General features: G+C 43.0%; 1 protein-coding gene across 1 annotated transcript; it reads left to right on the top strand.

Annotated features, from left to right (window-relative positions):
• The first annotated feature begins 1,292 nt into the window (after window positions 1–1,292).
• Window positions 1,293–6,382, top strand: LOC144785493 (gamma-crystallin-3-like). Its single transcript, XM_078664362.1, has 3 exons — window positions 1,293–1,351; window positions 3,868–4,110; window positions 6,045–6,382. Exons 1-3 carry the CDS (start codon window positions 1,343–1,345, stop codon window positions 6,315–6,317), a joined length of 525 nt encoding a protein of 174 aa, XP_078520488.1. The 5' UTR covers window positions 1,293–1,342; the 3' UTR covers window positions 6,318–6,382.
• Window positions 6,383–12,170: the final 5,788 nt, after the last annotated feature.

The following is a 12,170-nucleotide window of genomic DNA, read 5'->3' as shown; positions in this document are numbered from 1 at the left end:
GCAGATCAAGTGATTGTGTCACGAACCATTCCAAAGTAGTGATACCTTGCTTTTCTCCCCATGTATTTACAGAAAGGGTGTTAAGCAATAGTCATTGAAGCCGGTGACCCCAAAGAAACGGCAGTCCTGAAGAAGGTGCTACAGTATCTATTGTTTTCTGCACCGAAACGCGTCGACGCATTCCTTTCTTGCATAGAATCTAAGTAGGGTCCAGTGAGCAATAGATACGCATATATTAATGGTACTATTGACGGCACTTTTATATTAACTAAGGACCATTGGATCCAGAAATTAGCAGTGGCAAAGGAATTAGAAGGCCACAGTGTGTAGGGGGTTGTTTCTTTTTTGTGATTCAATGATATATCTGCCTGTTATATTTGTTTTTAGATGATTTCCTTGTTTAGATTTAATTTAAACTTGCCCATGTATGTAATAAATTGTTATGAACATTTGTTTTTATTGTAACTGTTCAAAGATTGTTCTTTGAAATTGTAATTTGTTATTTTGTGTAAATCTTCTTTTATATTTGTTTTTATTAAAAAGATTGTGAACGTTCAATTTTAGTGTGGAAATTAACTTTTTGCCATTATAACGTTTTGATTTGTTTGTTCCTGCTGGCGTATGAATGCTTAGATAGATGGGTATGGAAGTATAGTAAGTCCATACGTAAGTGTGTACCCAGGGATTTCCCTCTGACTGGTTGCCTATGAATATAACACCAGATCAAATTCTGTATTTAAAAACATGTGAATTAAAGATCTATTCTTAGTGTCAAATAATGAATAAATCCATCTGTTGTAAATTTGAGGGGAGGCTAATTGACCTATATTATTTTAAAAGTGCATATCAGGGCTTGTGATAGCCACACCTCTGAAAAAAGTCTACACTTATTATCTCATTTTATTTCCGTGCTAGCCTTGTATAACAGAGGTGAAAGGGATAACAGTCATTGGGCGAGGGAAGCGTTTCAGCAAAACGTATGAATTGCTTGCTTTTTCTCTTTCAACCATGCTACCTGCCGCCCCTGGTGAATGCCCAAGTCAGCAGCTAATAAAACGTTTTCAGCATATGTCATTGTTAGCCGTGGCAGGCCAGTGTTGTGCTGCAGGTCTTTACTGACAATGCCATGACCCTTCTCCTCTCTCTAGCAACAAAAGAGGAACAAAAGAAAGACTAGTCAGACCCATCGCATGGGGATCCGCCATGACCACAGAGAATGGAAAGAACTATTCGTGTCCCTGACAGAAAGCCGAAGTCTGTTGAGCTTGCAATTCTCCTGTCCCTGCGTGTATATAAGGGCCGGCCCTGTGAGCAGGGGGTGTCACATCCACCACGAGCCAACATGGGAAAGGTAAGACCACATTTAGAGCGGCTATAAGTATTTTTGATTTATGGTTATTGATTTCATATTGATAGAGGCTACTAAGAAGTGAATAGATAAACTTTATCACGAGCAAGAAAGTGCATTAAAGGGAAGGGGTTTCCCACAGAGAATATATAGATCCTGAGAGTGTCATTAAAAAAGAATTCGTGGTTATTGATCAGGGTTTCGATACTTACATTTCAAAATACGGGGACGTCAAATGATGGCCTTTTCTGGCGCAGTTCAGACCGGGGCCTGTTTTATGCACCTGCAAGATGTAAAGTGATTTCCTTTAACCGGATATTTCTCTGTGCTAGTGCTTTATTTTCAGATAATACTGCTTTCTTTTTGGAAATAAAGCACTAACTGAGAGAAATATCGAGTTAAATTAATCCACTTTACGCCCTCCAGGTTCATCTGTCTTTGCTGGGTTTTCTGTGGTCTATGAGTGTGAATAATGTTCTAACTTACAGAAATATCAGGTTAAATCGTTTCACTGTAGACACGGCAAGCGCATAAAAACAGGTGCTCATCTCTGTGTTGACCCAGTGCTGCCCTTCATGCTACTTGCAGCCTCTTAACATTCTTCACGGGGAAACTTTGTGATAAGGGCCCATTGACAAAGGTGCTGACAAATATGAGCGCCTAAAAGTAAGCAGAGGGCGCATGAGAAGGATGTGGCAGACAGAAAGAGTGGATGAATCACACCGTGTGGTCCTTCTCTGTGCCAGGCAACGAGCAATTTTTAATTTGACATTATGAACCTATTACATAATAGGGCCCTTACTTGAGCAAAAATCAAAGGAAGCTATTTGAGTGACCATATCGATCTATGGACAATATCAGAAGGGGGGAGACTTCAGTGCTTAATCTGTAAAATATTAAGTGGCAGGGCCCTGATCAGGAGGCCACTGCAGTTTGCCCCACCCACTGCCCCTGTTATCATTGCCAAAACAACTGCTAACCATCTCTCTCGCCTGCAAGTCAGACAGTTCAGATTATTCCAGGTCCCCAAAGCTAAAGGAATGCATACCTGCCAACTCACATGATATCGGCTTCCATTACATACTCACCTGGTGAGGAGCCGATATCACACGGTGGCAGGGAAAACGAGCTGGAAACTACTGTAAATAGGGATGCTCGTTGTCCGAGTCTTTAAACTGGGGACGTCCATTAAGGGGTGTAAAGAAACACTAGTACATCGCTACCAGCCTCAGCAAGCTTTATTTTTTTGAGAGGAGGGGGCTTGGGAACAGGGTGGGGTTCAAAAGTGCTCCTTAAGTACTTCTTGGCAGGAGGTCCTGCCCCCTCCAAGGCCCTGCCCCCTCCTCACATGGTGAGAATTTTGTTCAAGTTGGCAGGTATGGGAATGGCTGGGGAGGCAGGTATTAGCAATTTGTAATGCCTTTTATATTCATAAATAACCATTTGTTCTGCTCATCTCTAAATTAGATGTGCAGCCCCACCACGTGGCAGACTGCCCTAAGTGCAGTGTTGACAATTAAGTGCATGCCCAGCACCAAAAACCAGTTAAGTGCCAGTGCTGAGCACCTGAAACTACTAGCTCAAATTAAGCACTGGGCCATTTCCCAAACAAAGACTGTCAGGAATAGGTGTGGAACTAGAATATCGTAGTCTGAATATCACCTAAAGTAAATATTGTGACATAAGTATTGTTCGCAAACAAAATTGCACACTGGATTTATTCATTAAAAAAAATACCCAACTGGACAATATTTTTATAAACAAAGTTTTGGCACAATATATTTGTCAACAATATTCTGACCTTCAAGCGTCAAGCACCCGTAACACCTAAAAACAGATTTTGAGGAAGGTTTATTAAATCACAGCCAATGAAAAGAAAACAGTTTCAAGAGCTTTCTTTAATGACTTAGCTTAGGACAGTGGCTTGTATTTCCTGATGATTTGCAAGTAGTGGGCAGAATAATTGTTTTAGCTTTGGATCTGAAGAATGTTTAAAAAAAACAGTAAGCATAATATTAAACGGAATTCCAGCAGAATATTCCATTAAATGGGTGGGATAAATGAGCTGACTCGATGGTGAGCGAGGGGAATCTGCACATGCCCCTAAGCTGAAATTTAAGGTGAGTCGTAGAACCAGACTGGTTCTTTCTGGACCTAGAAGACCCTTGAAGGCAGATTTTTGTGGATGCAATAGGAATTGAAATTCAAACTATCCGAATTTGCATTCACAATTTTCAAAACTCATCTGATAGAAGTTAACCATCTTTACTTCTGCTGTGAAAGAGATAGCAATAAAAGTTATGTAAGATCCCTGGGGAATTTTTCTTTGAATTAATTGTATTTCATTTATATTGAAGAATTTCAATGGACGCTGACGAGGGAAAATTAACTATTGATTGAATTTTCCCTCGTCATCGTCGATCGAAATCCCCCCCACTTGGTCCCACCGCTCTTACCTGCACCGGCCGTGGCTGTTCATAACACAATGTATAAACGAATCATCTCCCGTTCTTCTCCAGATCACCTTCTACGAGGACAGGAACTTCAGCGGGCGCTGTTATGAGTGCAACTCTGACTCTGCCGACCTGCACTCCTACTTCAACCGCTGCAACTCCTTGAAGGTCCATAGCGGCTGCTGGATGGTCTACGAGCACCCCAACTACATGGGGCATCAGTACTATCTGAAGAGGGGGGAGTACCCTGATTACCAGCGATGGATGGGATACAATGACTCCATCAGGTCCTGTCGAATGATCCCAGAAGTAAGTTGAAATGTACCAATATGAAACAAATTAGCTATCAAATAAATGAGCTGTACAGTCATTAGTAACATTATTGTTTCAAAAGTCAGATTGCTCAGTAATACAGCGTGATGGATGGAATGCTTCAATTAATCTCAGCAACTGGCAATCGCTTGTGGCTGCATTGCAATCCATCGTTTTTCGCCCACCATGAGATCTCAGTTTGGGCTGGGATGTGGGCCGAGTGATTGCCAGTGGCTGAGATTAGTGTAAGAATTACTTCCATCAATTTTTTGTATACTTTCGTTTGTCACCCTAAATCAGATGGGTATGTCCAGACATGAGTCCCATACACACTGTGTCATGGAACCAAGCTATACCTGGCAGATGAGCCCTAACTAGAGCGAAACATGTCCTGGGTTGCTTGTGTTCTTGTTCAGGAGGAACTGCCCTGGCAGTTCAGGCTGAACTCTCCCCGTTGGTGCAGGATCAAGAATAATTTGCATATGACTGGGTTCAACTGAGGAGGTTTTATGTGCAAAATAAAGATGGACTGGGATGTGGCCCGCATGAGTGCCAGTGGCTGAGTTTCATTTGAGTATTCCATCCATCACTTTTTGGTATACTTTAGTCTATATTTGTTTAGCCCAAAAAAACACAAATAATGTATTAATGTCACATGATTTGCACAATATATACAATTATCATATTGGTCACAACTAAAACGGGCAACACTACTATATATTATGCCTATTTTCTCCTGAAAGTCCTTAAACAAAAAAACTAAACAGAATACTCTGTGGAGATAGGAGGTAATGCTGATAAAGACTTCTTGGCTGGCTGTTTGTAGAATGTCATTCAGAAATATTGTCTGACATAAATATCATGTTCTATTATTAATTTTGGTTGGCCCATATTTTTGTAAAAGATCTTTAGGACAGAATATTTCAGTGTGCAGTATTGTGGCGCCACAGTGCTAGACCTACCGGGATACTCTACCTACCCTATGAAGACATCACAGACGCTATTAGATCTCTAGCTTCATGCTGGTTGTCTCGGTACCATCGATTCTCCCTATCTGCCTTTTTAACTATTTAATGTACTTCTTATGCTGGGGATTTGTGCCATGTCTCTTTCAATGAATAGCTATTTCTGAGCACCTTCCTCCAGTCCTATACAGTGGCCAGCAACTCTGGCAGTACTGTATTAATGTGCAATGTTATTCCCCCTCATTATCTTACATTCCATTTAGAAAAGTGAATAGTTTGAAGAGTCCCAGACCAAGGTCAGAGCCTTGGGAGAACCAACTTTCAAAACCCGTTTGTTCTGGATCATGCGTCTTTTTTACTAGCTCCCAGTGCTCGCTATTGGTCAGTGATAGTTGAGCTCATTTGTCTCCAAATCAATAATTGCTCAACTTGTTCACAAATACAATTCACAATAGATATGTAATACTGTAATGAATACTTATGTAATACAAAGCAGAATGATTCACTAAAGTTACAGTAGATCACATTTATCACTCTCCCATGATATACTGTACTAACCTTTTCACTAACATTCCAATGACACTTGTCTGGCACCACTCTCCATTGTCCTCCTGATAACATACAGACAGTCATTTTTTTGTAGTGTGTCCTCCCCGCAAACATTTTCTTATACACATCTGCCACAGGTGAATGAAGAAAAATAAAGGCCGATTTGTTTGTTCTGACCCCCCCCCCCCTCTTTAGTTGCTTGTTTCTCTTCTGACCTTGTGCAAACTCTGCCCCACCTTTCCTGTAGCTAAAGTGAGAGGGAAAAGGATATGCCCAAAAAATTGCTAGTAGGTCAAATCAACACACAAGATGGTGGAATAGACATATCTAAGTTGATCTGGCCGCCACGTATTCTGCTTTTGACCCATTAACATTTCTGAATTGGGCCTTTTTTTGTTTCTCTGTTTCCTATCACAGCATAGAGGCTCCTTCAGGATCAGGCTGTACGAGAAGGGTGACTTCGGAGGACAGATGATGGACTTCACGGAAGACTGCCCAAACGTTTATGACAGGTTCCACTTCAATGATGTCCACTCCTGCCACGTCAACGACGGGCACTGGGTTTTCTTTGAAGAGCCCAACTATAGAGGACGTCAGTACTACCTGCGACCCGGGGAGTACCGGAGGTACAGCGACTGGGGCGCCATGAGCCCAAAGATTGGCTCCTTCCGAAGAGTGGATTACATCTAAACTTCTAGCAAAAGTTCAAGGGTAGTTTCATAACGAGCTGCTCAATAAAATATTTACTAATGAAAGAGTCCAAACTTTCTGTGTTTCAGAGTATGGAGTAGATACTGAATACATACTTGTAACCTACCCGGGAAGGCTTCAAACTGGGATCCGTAGCCTTCTTTCGCTATAATTTAAATTTTACAACTTACAAGAGTTATAATGATCCATGATGCCCTAAGTGAGAAAAGTGAAAAAAGTAGAAAACAACAATTCACGTTGAGAGAATATTAATTGGTGTTTATTGGATAGACGAGTGAGTGTGAGTGGTGGATTCCTCAAGTATCACTCAAGAATGCTACCTAAGTGAGTTTTAAGAACCTTCCTCACTATCGTTCCTCGAGACTCAAACTTCAGGGCTGATGTTACAGTGTTTAAAAGGCCCATTTCTACCACTGCATAACCTCTTCTTTCACATGAATTATTTTAAAAGGATTTGCAAATAGTTTCCAGAAATCCCAGTCGACCAACAGCAATACCTTAAGCGTAATTTGTTCCTGAAGATGCAGCAAGATCTTCATAAAAGGCTTGGGAGGATCAATAGGTGCCAAATTCATGCAACACCCGTCTCGTTTGATAGTATGTTTAATCAGATGGGGTTACAATGGCCTATTTTCTACATAATTGATGCATCTGAAACCTTTATCCCTCACATCCCCTACTCCGTCCCAACACCCATTGATTTTAATGTTGCCCCTTATTTATAAGGGTGGCATAAATATGGGGCAGCACCAAATATAAGACCAACAATAACCTGGTCTTAACATAGTGAAATGAGGAGAAACTATTAATTTCTACTTGTTTTTGTGAATGATTGTTTATGTGAAGGAAAGTGTCCCTTCCTGCATATAAACAATCGTTAAAAAAATACCTATTTGCAACTTCTATTTATCCTGCACAATGCAGCACACATAGGAGTTACAGAACACCTTAAGTGATTGTTTATGTGCAGGAAGAGACACCTTCCTGCACATAAACAATCAATCCCTCAATCCAGGGCCGGCGCTAGGCATGGGCAGCGTGGGCGGCTGCACAGGGCCTCGCACTCAGCCCACCAGCATGGGGCCACGCACTGGTGATGTGTCCTGGTGTTTCCCTGGCGATCTATTTAAAAAAAAGGGGTTGCCTTGCAATTAAGGTCCATTGGAGGGGCCCCCCTCTCCGGGCCTCTCAGGGATGGTGTCTGTCTGGAGGCAGAGGGTAGGGAGACGCTCCCTCAATTGCAAGGAGACCATTCACAGACACTGTGGGGGGGCCATTGTCCAGCATTTTGGCGCCCCCACAGTTTTAACTTTTAGACCACAATCAATTCTCACACCTATCGGACTGAAGGTGTGAGAAATGCTTGTGGAGTAAAAGTTAAAACTGTGGGGGCGCAAAAATGCTGGACAATGGGCCCCCACAGTGTCTGTGAATGGTCTCCTTGCAAGGGGCCACTTATCTAAATTAGAGGGAGCCTCGCACGTTCCCTTTTAGCCCAGGGCCACGCAAATCCTAGGACCGGCCCTGCCTCAATCATTCCCTCAATGCAGGCACCCTTGCACTACGGTGCAAGGGTGCCTGCGTTGGCGCTAGGCAGCTGAATTTAGTGCCAGCGCTAGGTAAAACGCAGTGGTGCGCGCTATCATTGTAAATACGACGCATCCTGGAGTTTTCAGAATGCCGGAGCACGGCGTTTGCCGCATCCTGGAGTTTGCAGAATGCCGAGCACGGCGTTTGCAATTTTAGCTTAACGCTGCACTCTGCCATTCCACTGTACATATGCCCCTCGGAGAGGGGTTTCTTACCAAGTACATGTGACTAAAGCACGAAATTTCAAGCGTCTGGTTGTGCAGCATGATCTATATTATAAATGGCCATTGCCATCTAGTGGTGTGAATTCGAAAGTACAGTCTACTTTATTGTGAAAATGCAACTATTGGTTTAATCGTGGTTCTTTTTGAAACGAGACTAAAGCTGGCCAACATGCCATAAAATTGAGCTGAGCCTGGCATGACCGTAGAGCAAAAGTAAGATTCAAGCCACCATAATAATAGGTATCATGCGAGAGTGATCCACTGACGAAATCATCTAACCCTCTTTAAAAATAGTTTATTGTAGATTGTGAATGTAATAGATTCGATCAAATGAGTGGAGAATGCGATGTTTGCATAACCATGCCTTTAAACCTCCCTGGAGGATTTTGTTGTATAGAGTGGTTCTCCTGTAGGGTTTATAAATTCTTTTTCTGAGAAGTGAACTCATAAAACACTGGAAATGGCCCATTAGGGTGGCCTCCTCACTCAAATTCACCATGAACACTTTCATGTGCTGGACTTTATTATGGCAGTCAATTGCATTCTGGGTGCTGTAGTCTTGGTTTGCGCCCTTAATCATATTAATAACCATGATTCCAATAATTTGTGACTTTAAACCCCCAGTACTGCAATTACTGTCCATGAAGAAATAGAGCAAATGGTGTCCCCTATGACCATCTTCTCTCCAACCCCTTGCCATCAGCCCAGCAAAGGATTGGGACAGAAAATGGTCCCTGTCACCAAAATAAGTGGATTAGAGAGCTTAAAAAGTGGCCTATGCTTGCAAATTGGGGCAATTTTGAATATGGAAAGACCTGCTGTACAAGTGTTTTGCAATGTATGAAACACTGAATGTTTTGAGCTTGCTGCAGGCACAGTTTTCTTTTAATATCAGAGAAATCAATATTAAAAAAACAGTCCAGCAGACCATAAAAAGGTAAACTAACAGCCATAAAAACAAACGCACACACTGGTCTGTGAGAACAGCCCTACGTGTTGTGCATGATTACAGTGGCGGCTCCTCCACTAAGGCGGAGGAGTGTCGCCCCACTGTTGCTGTGAAGCAGTAAAAGAAATGAAAAATAAAATGATAATGCAATGTTATTATCATTGTATTCTTCCATGCTGCGGCAGCATGAGGGCGGATCTGCTCTGCTGACAGAGCAGGAGCAGAGTGGTGGGCACACTAAAGTGTGCATGGTGCGTTGACCAGCCCTCTGAGGTCAGCCAAATAGTCATGCACACTTTAGCATATTCTCCATACAGGCTGCATTACAGCCTGCATGGAGAACATGGCCAAGTCCCCAGTTCCTGTCTGAGCACCGAAACATGGCACTGAGACCAATCACAGTGCTGCAGTGCAGCGTTGTGATTGGCTCAGGGGAGCCTGGCTGCTTCCTGTTCAGAGGAGGATAGACGACGTGGGACAGAGCGGCAAGGAGGTAAGTGAATTTTTCTCTTTTTTAGAATTGTAGCTCCTTATAGCCTCGCCCCCGCCTCACCACCCCAGATCCGTGCTGGCCCCCACTGCATGATTACCCAATAGGCCTGTACGTCCCTGCATTAGCCGGCCTCTCTTGTTTCATAGAGGCCATGACCATGAGATTAGCATGGTACTCGTCCTCCCTAGCTACACCCAGGAGGTCGAATAGCAATGGAAGTCAGTAGACATGCTAGGGAATTTGGTGAAAAAAATTAATTCAGATTTCTGAGTAAATCTGAAGGTTATTACTTGATGTTCAAATAACAATGTAAGATGTAACCTGGACCCACACACAGGGCAGTGGCATCTGAATCCCAGCACCGGAAGGGCAATCGACCCAGCAGGAGGACAAGCTCAGTGTTGTATGCCATCTTGGGACTTCTGCGCTTCACGGCGGCACCTATTCTTGCACTACACACTGCGTTTTTTCACTGTACACTCATCCATGGAAGCTTGAATGCAAAATCCTTAAAGTGGACCATTCACCACCACACTCATTCTTGCACTAGACCCTAATCCACAGGTGCTACAGTGGAAAATCCTTAAAGTGGAGCATTCACCACCACACTCATTCTTGCACTAGACCCTAATCCACAGGTGCTACAGTGGAAAATCCTTAAAGGGCAGATGAGTAAACGGTCTCTCACGATGCTGTGGGGGAAGTGGATGTGTTATTAAAATGAGAATATTCAGAAATGTTGTTTGAACTGTGTCAAATGTGAAATTATATAGCCATAGGGGAATTTCTTATGTTCTTGTCTACCCTTTTAAGTCCACTTTCTCTGCAACTTACATGCAGCCATATTGTCTGATTGGCTCGTCCTTATTCATGTTCCAAAGAGTAAATCTTTAATTTGGGGCTCCAACTTGCTTCAACACAAGACTCCGTGATCTTCACTGGCTGCCTCACGCTAGAATTAGCTTCAACTGATGTGGAAAGGTCATTCACCAGAAGCTACTTACCTATCTAGGCCACCCACCTTCTCCAGCCGAGAGAAGGCATCATAGGCCCAAAGACCTTGCAGCTCAAGGTATCAAGATTCAGAACCACATTTGCCCAAATTATTTCTCACGTGCCTTTATTAACACTTGAAATTACTTATCCATTGACATAAGAGCAAAACCTACCCTGTTATATTTTAGAAGACAGTTAAACACCCATTAATTATATACAATTTTCAGTATCGAATGTAGTTTATTTGTGTTCTCTGGAAAGCTCTCTAATAACCTCTAGTAATGCAGGACGGCTGTAAAAAATCCATTAAAATAAGTAAGGACCCAGCAATTATGGGCCTTTGGATCAAGGAGCCAAAATAGCAAGGGCGATCCAGGAATGTTTTAATTCCCGTTTGCTTCTGTCACTGATAATAGTGCATGTTCTCATTGTGAATTCAGAGATGAAATTACAGTTACTGCATGTGTCTGTAAGATTTGGTAATGTCTCTCATCCCTTGACACCATGGAAAATGCCTCAAGCTATTTTATTGTAGAAGTAAGATGTGGTTTTCATTGCATCATTTGGCACGGATGTGGCTAGCCATTAAAAACATCCTTATCCTCATACCACTATTCTCTGTGCACGACTCTACTCTTTTTTTTAAACAATTGTTATTGATTTTTTAACACACATAACCCACTTTTACATAGCACCTTTCCAATGAGAAGCACAATTTCAAATACATTGCACGTATATTCAGCAGCCATAGTTGAGACAGCATCAGCATCATTAGCCCATAACGTCTTGTATTACCTCCCGGCCACGTTGCTAATCGAGGCCTTTTCCAACATACACTTTTGATGTCATCTCATGGCGCAATGCTCCCTTAACATTGTGCCTCCCACATGTTCCTATCCTTACCCCCCCCCCCATCCCCTAACTCCCCCGACCGGTGTGTTCCAACAACATAAACAAGAATAATCTAGTATCTTTTCGTGCCAGGGAATTCAGGTCTCTGATCTCACTCCAGTCACTCTCCCAGTTCCGTGGATTCTACCCCCGCTCCCCCGTGGACTACTCATACCTAACTATGTGCGTTGTGATCTGCGTGTTCCCTGAGATCCCTCCAGTGAGTCTGCGTCTGAGTCCGCCTCCGGTTGTGTCAACAGTTCCACTAATGCCTCCCAAGCATGCGCAGCTTCCATCACTAAGTCATTATTCACTCTCCTGACCTGCTGAAGTCTAACCATGCTCTCCCTGGATGCCCATTTTGCAAACTCCTCTCTCCATCGTTCTACACTAGGGCCCTGCCTGGATTTCCACTGCCTTGTCAATTCTCCAATTCTCGCTTAGCCAGCAATAACCCCAGGTCTAAGAACTTGCTTGTGACCTTAGTGCGCTTTGTGTGTGGAAACCAGTGCAGTATGCACGCCCCCATGTCAGGTTCTACCTGTCTGTCCATCACCCCGTTCAGGACCTCCATCACCTCCTCCCAATACGTTCTGAGCTGCGGGCAGCTCCATAGCATATGTTGGAAATCTGCTGCTTGTGTGCTGCATCTGGGGCAGCACGCCATCTCTACATGAAAGTATTTAGCT

This window comes from Lissotriton helveticus, chromosome 10 (assembly GCF_964261635.1).
Source record: "Lissotriton helveticus chromosome 10, aLisHel1.1, whole genome shotgun sequence".
NCBI lineage: Eukaryota > Metazoa > Chordata > Amphibia > Caudata > Salamandridae > Lissotriton > Lissotriton helveticus.
This window is presented reverse-complemented; position numbering and strand designations above follow the sequence as displayed.

Coding starts and splice junctions, on each gene's coding strand:
- LOC144785493 (XM_078664362.1), top strand. Junction 4,111..6,044: donor CCTGTCGAATGATCCCAGAA/GTAAGTTGAAAT, acceptor TTCCTATCACAG/CATAGAGGCTCCTTCAGGAT.